The 10,000-nt window shown below is 51.6% G+C and overlaps 1 protein-coding gene across 1 annotated transcript in view; it reads right to left on the bottom strand.

Moving 5' to 3' along the window:
• Positions 1-4,024, bottom strand: part of LOC144953422 (dual specificity tyrosine-phosphorylation-regulated kinase 2-like) — a 53,611-nt gene extending 49,587 nt beyond the window's left edge. The window contains exon 1 of the mRNA XM_078883999.1: positions 4,019-4,024. Within this exon, the coding sequence (XP_078740125.1) occupies positions 4,019-4,024 (6 nt within the window). The remainder of the gene's footprint in view (positions 1-4,018) is intronic.
• Between the last annotated feature and the right edge of the window lie 5,976 nt (positions 4,025-10,000).

Genomic DNA, 10,000 nt, shown 5'->3' with positions numbered 1-10,000 from the left:
TGGTGTTTGTGAGTGAGTGATGGTGTTTGTGAGTGTGGTGTTTGTGAGTGAGTGATGGTGTTTGTGAGTGAGTGATGGTGTTTGTGAGTGAGTGATGGTGTTTGTGAGTGTGGTGTTTGTGAGTGAGTGATGGTGTTTGTGAGTGATGGTGTTTGTGAGTGAGTGATGGTGTTTGTGAGTGAGTGAGTGAGTGATGGTGTTTGTGAGTGAGTGATGGTGTTTGTGAGTGAGTGATGGTGTTTGTGAGTGAGTGATGGTGTTTGTGAGTGATGGTGTTTGTGAGTGAGTGATGGTGTTTGTGAGTGAGTGATGGTGTTTGTGAGTGATGGTGTTTGTGAGTGAGTGTGGTGTTTGTGAGTGTGGTGTTTGTGAGTGAGTGATGGTGTTTGTGAGTGATGGTGTTGTGAGTGAGTGATGGTGTTTGTGAGTGAGTGATGGTGTTTGTGAGTGAGTGATGGTGTTTGTGAGTGAGTGATGGTGTTTGTGAGTGAGTGGTGTGGTGTTTGTGAGTGAGTGATGGTGTTTGTGAGTGAGTGATGGTGTTGTGAGTGAGTGATGGTGTTTGTGAGTGAGTGATGGTGTTTGTGAGTGTGATGGTGTTTGTGAGTGATGGTGTTTGTGAGTGAGTGATGGTGTTTGTGAGTGAGTGATGGTGTTTGTGAGTGTGGTGTTTGTGAGTGATGGTGTTTGTGAGTGAGTGATGGTGTTTGTGAGTGTGGTGTTTGTGAGTGATGGTGTTTGTGAGTGAGTGAGTGATGGTGTTTGTGAGTGAGTGATGGTGTTTGTGAGTGAGTATGGTGTTTGTGAGTGAGTGATGGTGTTTGTGAGTGTGGTGTTTGTGAGTGTGGTGTTTGTGAGTGAGTTATGGTGTTTGTGAGTGAGTGATGGTGTTTGTGAGTGAGTGATGGTGTTGTGAGTGTGGTGTTTGTGAGTGGGTTGTGAGTGTGGTGTTGTGAGTGAGTGATGGTGTTTGTGAGTGAGTGATGGTGTTTGTGAGTGAGTGATGGTGTTTGTGAGTGAGTGATGGTGTTGTGAGTGTGGTGTTTGTGTGGTGTGAGTGTGGTGTTGTGTGGTGTGTGTTGTGAGTGAGTGTTGGTGTGTGAGTGAGTGTGGTGTTTGGTGAGTGATGGTGTTTGTGAGTGTGGTGTTTGTGAGTGAGTGATGGTGTTTGTGAGTGAGTGATGGTGTTTGTGAGTGAGTGATGGTGTTTGTGAGTGAGTGGGTGTTGTGTTGTGAGTGTGATGGTGTTTGTGAGTGTGGTGTTTGTGAGTGTGGTGTTTGTGAGTGAGTGATGGTGTTGTGAGTGTGGTGTTTGTGAGTGTGGTGTTTGTGAGTGTGGTGTTTGTGAGTGAGTGATGGTGTTTGTGAGTGAGTGATGGTGTTTGTGAGTGTGGTGTTTGTGAGTGTGGTGTTTGTGAGTGTGGTGTTTGTGAGTGAGTGATGGTGTTTGTGAGTGAGTGATGGTGTTTGTGAGTGAGTGATGGTGTTTGTGAGTGTGGTGTTTGTGAGTGTGGTGTTTGTGAGTGTGGTGTTTGTGAGTGAGTGATGGTGTTTGTGAGTGAGTGATGGTGTTTGTGAGTGTGGTGTTTGTGAGTGAGTGATGGTGTTTGTGAGTGATGGTGTTTGTGAGTGAGTGTGGTGTTTGTGAGTGAGTGTGGTGTTTGTGAGTGAGTGATGGTGTTTGTGAGTGTGGTGTTTGTGAGTGTGGTGTTTGTGAGTGATGGTGTTTGTGAGTGAGTGATGGTGTTTGTGAGTGAGTGATGGTGTTTGTGAGTGTGGTGTTTGTGAGTGAGTGATGGTGTTTGTGAGTGAGTGATGGTGTTTGTGAGTGTGGTGTTTGTGAGTGAGTGATGGTGTTTGTGAGTGATGGTGTTTGTGAGTGATGGTGTTTGTGAGTGAGTGATGGTGTTTGTGAGTGAGTGATGGTGTTTGTGAGTGATGGTGTTTGTGAGTGAGTGATGGTGTTTGTGAGTGATGGTGTTTGTGAGTGAGTGATGGTGTTTGTGAGTGATGGTGTTTGTGAGTGTGGTATTTGTGAGTGAGTGATGGTGTTTGTGAGTGTGGTGTTTGTGAGTGAGTGATGGTGTTTGTGAGTGAGTGAGTGATGGTGTTTGTGAGTGAGTGATGGTGTTTGTGAGTGTGGTGTTTGTGAGTGAGTGTGGTGTTTGTGAGTGAATGATGGTGTTTGTGAGTGAGTGTGGTGTTTGTGAGTGAATGATGGTGTTTGTGAGTGAGTGTGGTGTTTGTGAGTGAGTGTGGTGTTTGTGAGTGAATGATGGTGTTTGTGAGTGAGTGTGGTGTTTGTGAGTGAGTGTGGTGTTTGTGAGTGAATGATGGTGTTTGTGAGTGAGTGTGGTGTTTGTGAGTGAGTGATGGTGTTTGTGAGTGTGGTGTTTGTGAGTGATGGTGTTTGTGAGTGAGTGATGGTGTTTGTTAGTGAGTGATGGTGTTTGTGAGTGAGTGATGGTGTTTGTGAGTGATGGTGTTTGTGAGTGTGGTGTTTGTGAGTGTGGTGTTTGTGAGTGAGTGATGGTGTTTGTGAGTGAGTGATGGTGTTTGTGAGTGATGGTGTTTGTGAGTGTGGTGTTTGTGAGTGTGGTGTTTGTGAGTGAGTGATGGTGTTTGTGAGTGAATGATGGTGTTTGTGAGTGATGGTGTTTGTGAGTGAGTGATGGTGTTTGTGAGTGAGTGATGGTGTTTGTGAGTGTGGTGTTTGTGAGTGAGTGATGGTGTTTGTGAGTGAGTGATGGTGTTTGTGAGTGAGTGATGGTGTTTGTGAGTGTGGTGTTTGTGAGTGAGTGATGGTGTTTGTGAGTGAGTGATGGTGTTTGTGAGTGTGGTATTTGTGGTGAGTGTGGTGTTTGTGAGTGTGGTGTTTGTGAGTGTGGTGTTTGTGAGTGTGGTGTTTGGTGTGTGAGTGAGTGATGGTGTTGTGAGTGTGGTGTTTGTGAGTGAGTGATGGTGTTGTGAGTGTGGTGTGAGTGTGTTGGTGTTTGTGAGTGAGTGTGGTGTTTGTGAGTGAGTGATGGTGTTTGTGAGTGTGGTGTTTGTGAGTGGATGTGATGAGTGTTTGTGTGTGAGTGATGGTGTTTGTGAGTGTGGTGTTTGTGAGTGAGTGATGGTGTTTGTGAGTGTGGTGTTTGTGAGTGTGGTGTTTGTGAGTGTGGTATTTGTGAGTGAGTGATGGTGTTTGTGAGTGTGGTGTTTGTGAGTGAGTGTGGTGTTTGTTAGTGTGTGATGGTGTTTGTGAGTGTGGTGTTTGTTAGTGTGGTGTTTGTGAGTGAGTGATGGGTGTTTGTGAGTGAGTGATGGTGTTTGTGAGTGGTGTTTGTGAGTGAGTGATGGTGTTTGTGAGTGATGGTGTTTGTGAGTGTGGTATTTGTGAGTGAGTGATGGTGTTTGTGAGTGAGTGATGGTGTTTGTGAGTGTGGTGTTTGTGAGTGAGTGATGGTGTTTGTGGTGTGTTGTGAGTGAGTGATGGTGTTGTGAGTGTGGTATTTGTGAGTGAGTGATGGTGTTTGTGAGTGAGTGATGGTGTTTGTGAGTGAGTGATGTGTGGTGTTGTGAGTGAGTGATGGTGTTTGTGAGTGAGTGATGGTGTTTGTGAGTGAGTGATGGTGTTTGTGTGAGTGATGGTGTTTGTGAGTGAGTGATGGTGTTTGTGAGTGAGTGATGGTGTTTGTGAGTGAGTGATGGTGTTTGTGAGTGAGTGATGGTGTTTTGTGAGTGAGTGATGGTGTTTGTGAGTGAGTGATGGTGTTTGTGAGTGATGGTGTGGTGTGTTGTGAGTGATGGTGTTTGTGAGTGAGTGATGGTGTTTGTGAGTGTGGTGTTTGTGAGTGAGTGATGGTGTTTGTGAGTGAGTGATGGTGTTTGTGAGTGTGGTGTTTGTGAGTGAGTGATGGTGTGTGTGAGTGTGGTGTTTGTGAGTGAGTGATGGTGTGTGTGAGTGAGTGTGGTGTTTGTGAGTGAGTGTGGTGTTTGTGAGTGAGTGATGGTGTTTGTTAGTGTGTTGTACCTGCATGTTGCTGTTGTAAATCTCTCGCCGTATCTGCGTGGAGATTGGGGGGGGGGGTCACACAGAGTGGAGTGGGGGGCGGTGGCATCGCTACTCACCCACAACACACTCACCATGAACACACAACACACTCACCATGAACACACACCATGAACACACACAACACACTCACCATGAACACACACTCACCATGAACACACACTCACCATGAACACACACAACGCTCAACATGAACACACACTCACCATGAACACACAACACACTCACCATGAACACACACTCACCATGAACACACACCATGAACACACACTCACCATGAACACACACAACACACTCACCATGAACACACCCACACACTCACCATGAACACACACTCACCATGAACACACACTCACCATGAACACACACTCACCATGAACACACCCACACACTCACCATGAACACACACTCACCATGAACACACACTCACCATGAACACACACAACGCTCACCATGAACACAACACACTCAACATGAACACACACAACACTCACCATGAACACACACAACACTCACCATGAACACACAACACACTCACCATGAACACACACAACACTCACCATGAACACACACAACACTCACCATGAACACACACTCACCATGAACACACCCACACACTCACCATGAACACACACAACACTCACCATGAACACACACAACACTCACCATGAACACACACTCACCATGAACACACACAACGCTCACCATGAACACACACTCACCATGAACACACAACACACTCACCATGAACACACACTCACCATGAACACACACAACGCTCACCATGAACACACACTCACCATGAACACACAACACACTCACCATGAACACACACTCACCATGAACACACACAACACTCACCATGAACACACACAACACTCACCATGAACACACACTCACCATGAACACACATAACGCTCACCATGAACACACACAACACTCACCATGAACACACACAACACTCACCATGAACACACACTCACCATGAACACACATAACGCTCACCATGAACACACACAACACTCACCATGAACACACACAACACTCACCATGAACACACACAACACTCACCATGAACACACACAACACTCACCATGAACACACACTCACCATGAACACACACACACTCACCATGAACACACACAACACTCACCATGAACACACAACACTCACCATGAACACACACTCACCATGAACACACACTCACCATGAACACACAACACACTCACCATGAACACACACTCACCATGAACACACACAACGCTCACCATGAACACACACTCACCATGAACACACACACACTCACCATGAACACACACACACTCACCATGAACACACATAACGCTCACCATGAACACACACAACACTCACCATGAACACACACAACACACTCACCATGAACACACACTCACCCACACACTCACCCACACACTCACCACACACTCACCATGAACACACACAACACTCACAATGAACACACACACTCACCATGAACACACACTCACCCACACACTCACCCACACACTCACCATGAACACACACTCACCCACACACTCACCCACACACTCACCACACACTCACCATGAACACACACAACACACTCACTCACACACTCACCCACACACTCACCCACACACACTCACCAACACACTCACCCACACACTCACCCACACACTCACCCACACACTCACCACACACTCACCATGAACACACACAACACACTCACTCACACACTCACCCACACACTCACCCACACACACTCACCAACACACTCACCCACACACTCACCCACACACTCACCCACACACTCACCCACACACTCACCCACACACTCACCCACACACTCACCCACACACTCACCACACACTCACCATGAACACACACACTCACCATGAACACACACTCACCCACACACTCACCCACACACACTCACCATGAACACACACACTCACCATGAACACACACTCACCCACACACTCACCCACACACTCACCCACACACTCACCCACACACTCACCCACACACTCACCCACACACTCACCCACACACTCACCCACAACACTCACCCACACACTCACAACACAGACACACACACACACACACAGACACACACTCACAACACTCACCCACACACTCACCACACACCCACAACACAAACCCACAACACTCACCACTCACCCACACCACTCACCCACACACACTCACCACTTACCCTCACCACTCACCACTCACCACTCACCCTCACCACTCACCCACACACACTCACCACTCACCCACCCCACTCACCCACACACACTCACCACTCACCACTCACCCTCACCACTCACCCACACACTCACCACTCACCCACACACTCACCACTCACCCACACACTCACCACTCACCACTCACCCTCACCACTCACCCTCACAACTCACCCACACACTCACCACTCACCACTCACCACTCACCCTCACCACTCACCCACACACTCACCCTCACCCACACCCACTCACCCACCCACTCACCCACACACACTCACCACTCACCCTCACCACTCACCCACACCACTCACCACTCACCCTCACCACTCACCCACACTCACCCTCACTCTCCCCACTCACCCTCACTCTCCCCACTCACCCTCACCACTCACCCACACACTCACCACTCACCCTCACCACTCACCCACACCACTCACCCACACACAACTCACCCACAACACTCACCACTCACCCACACCACTCACCACTCACCACTCACCCTCACCACTCACCCACACACAACTCACCACTCACCCACACCACTCACCCACACACAACTCACCCACAACACTCACCACTCACCCACCCACTCACCACTCACCCACACCACTCACCCACACACAACTCACCCACAACACTCACCACTCACCACACCACTCACCACTCACCCACACCACTCACCCACACACAACTCACCCACAACACTCACCACTCACACTCACCACTCACCCACACACTCACCACTCACCCACACCACTCACCCACACACTCACCACTCACCACTCACCACTCACCCACACACTCACCACTCACCCACACACTCACCACTCACCCACACACTCACCACTCACCACTCACCCTCACCACTCACCACTCACCCACACACTCACCACTCACCCACACACTCACCACTCACCACTCACCCTCACCACTCACCCACACAACTCACCCTCACCACTCACCCACACCACTCACCACTCACCCTCACCACTCAACTCACCACTCACCCTCACCACTCACCCACACACTCACCACTCACCCACACCACTCACCCTCACCACTCACCCACACACTCACCACTCACCACTCACCCTCACCACTCACCACACACCACCACTCACCCACCCCACTCACCCACACACACTCACCACTCACCCACACCACTCACCCACACACTCACCACTCACCCACACACTCACCACACACTCACCACTCACCCTCACCACTCACCCTCACCACTCACCCACACACTCACCACTCACCACTCACCCTCACCACTCACCCACACCACTCACCACTCACCCACACCACTCACCTCACCACTCACCACTCACCCACACACTCACCACTCACCCTCACCACTCACCCTCACCACTCACCCACACCACTCACCACTCACCCACCACCCACTCACCCTCACCACTCACCCTCACCACTCACCCACACACTCACCACTCACCCACACACTCACCACTCACCCACACCACTCACCCTCACCACTCACCCTCACCCTCACCACTCACCCACACCCTCACCACTCACCCACACCACTCACCCACACACTCACCACTCACCCACACACTCACCCACACCACTCACCCACACCACTCACCACTCACCCTCACCACTCACCCTCACCACTCACCCACACACTCACCCTCACCACTCACCCACTCACCACTCACCCACACACTCACCACTCACCCACACCACTCACCCACACACTCACCACTCACCCACACCACTCACCCTCACCACTCACCACTCACCACTCACCCTCACCCACTCACCCACACACTCACCACTCACCACTCACCCCACACTCACTCACCACACACTCACCACTCACCACTCACCCTCACCACTCACCCACACACTCACCACTCACCACACACACTCACCACTCACCCACACCACTCACCCACACACACTCACCACTCACCCACACCACTCACCACACCACTCACCCACACACTCACCACTCACCCACACACTCACCCTCACACTCACCCTCACCACTCACCCACACCACTCACCCACACACTCACCACTCACCCACACACTCACCACTCACACCACTCACCACTCACCCACACACTCACCACTCACCACTCACCACTCACCACTCACCCACACACTCACCACTCACCACACTCACCCTCACCACTCACCACTCACCACTCACCCTCACCACTCACCCACACACTCACCACTCACCACTCACCCACACACACTCACCACTCACCCACTCACCACTCACCCTCACCACTCACCACTCACCTCACCACTCACCCACACACTCACCACTCACCCACACCACTCACCACACACACTCACCACTCACCCACACCACTCACCACTCACCACACACTCACCACTCACCCACACTCACTCACCCTCACCACTCACCCACACACTCACTCACCACTCACCCTCACCACTCACCCTCACCACTCACCCACACACTCACCACTCACCCACACCACTCACCCTCACCACTCACCCACACACTCACCACTCACCCACACACTCACCCTCACCACTCACCCACACACTCACCACTCACCCTCACCACTCTCACCACTCACCACACACTCACCACTCACCCACACCACTCACCCACACACACTCACCACTCACCCACACACACTCACCCACACACTCACCACTCACCCACACCACTCACCCACACACTCACCACTCACCACTCACCACTCACCCTCACCACCTCACCCACACACTCACCACTCACCCACACACTCACCCACTCACTCACACTCACCCACACCACTCACCCACACACTCACCCACACACTCACCACTCACCCTCACCACTCACCCACACACCCTCACCACTCACCCTCACCACTCACCCACACCACTCACTCACCACACTCACCACTCACCCTCACCACTCACCCACACACTCACCACTCACCCACACTCACCCTCACACTCACCCTCACCCTCACCCTCACCACTCCACACACACTCACCACTCACCACTCACCCTCACCACTCACCCTCACCACTCACCTCACTCACCCTCACCACTCACCCACACACTCACACTCACCCTCACCACTCACCCACACCACTCACCACTCACCTCACCACTCACCCACACACTCACCACTCACCCTCACCACTCACCCACACACTCACCACTCACCCTCACCACTCACCCTCACACTCACCACTCACCCACACCACTCACCCACACCACTCACCCACACACTCACCACTCACCCACACTCACCCTCACACTCACCACTCACCCTCACCACTCACCACTCACCACTCACCCTCACCACTCACCCACACTCACCCTCACCACTCACCCTCACCACTCACCCACACTCACCCTCACCACTCACCCACACCCTCACCACTCACCCACACTCACCCTCACCACTCACCCACACCCTCACCACTCACTCACACTCACCCTCACCACACCCTCACCACTCACCCACACTCACCCTCACCACACCCTCACCACTCACCCACACTCACACCTCACCACTCACCCACACTCACCCACACCACTCACCCTCACCACTCACCCACACTCACCCTCACCACTCACCCTCACCACTCACCCACACTTCACCACTCACCCTCACCACACCCTCACCACTCACCCACACACTCACCACTCACCACTCACCCCTCACCACTCACCCACACTCCACACTCA

The sequence above is a fragment of the Lampetra fluviatilis genome, chromosome 76 (assembly GCF_964198595.1).
Source record: "Lampetra fluviatilis chromosome 76, kcLamFluv1.1, whole genome shotgun sequence".
Classification (NCBI taxonomy): Eukaryota; Metazoa; Chordata; class Hyperoartia; order Petromyzontiformes; family Petromyzontidae; genus Lampetra; species Lampetra fluviatilis.
This window is presented reverse-complemented; position numbering and strand designations above follow the sequence as displayed.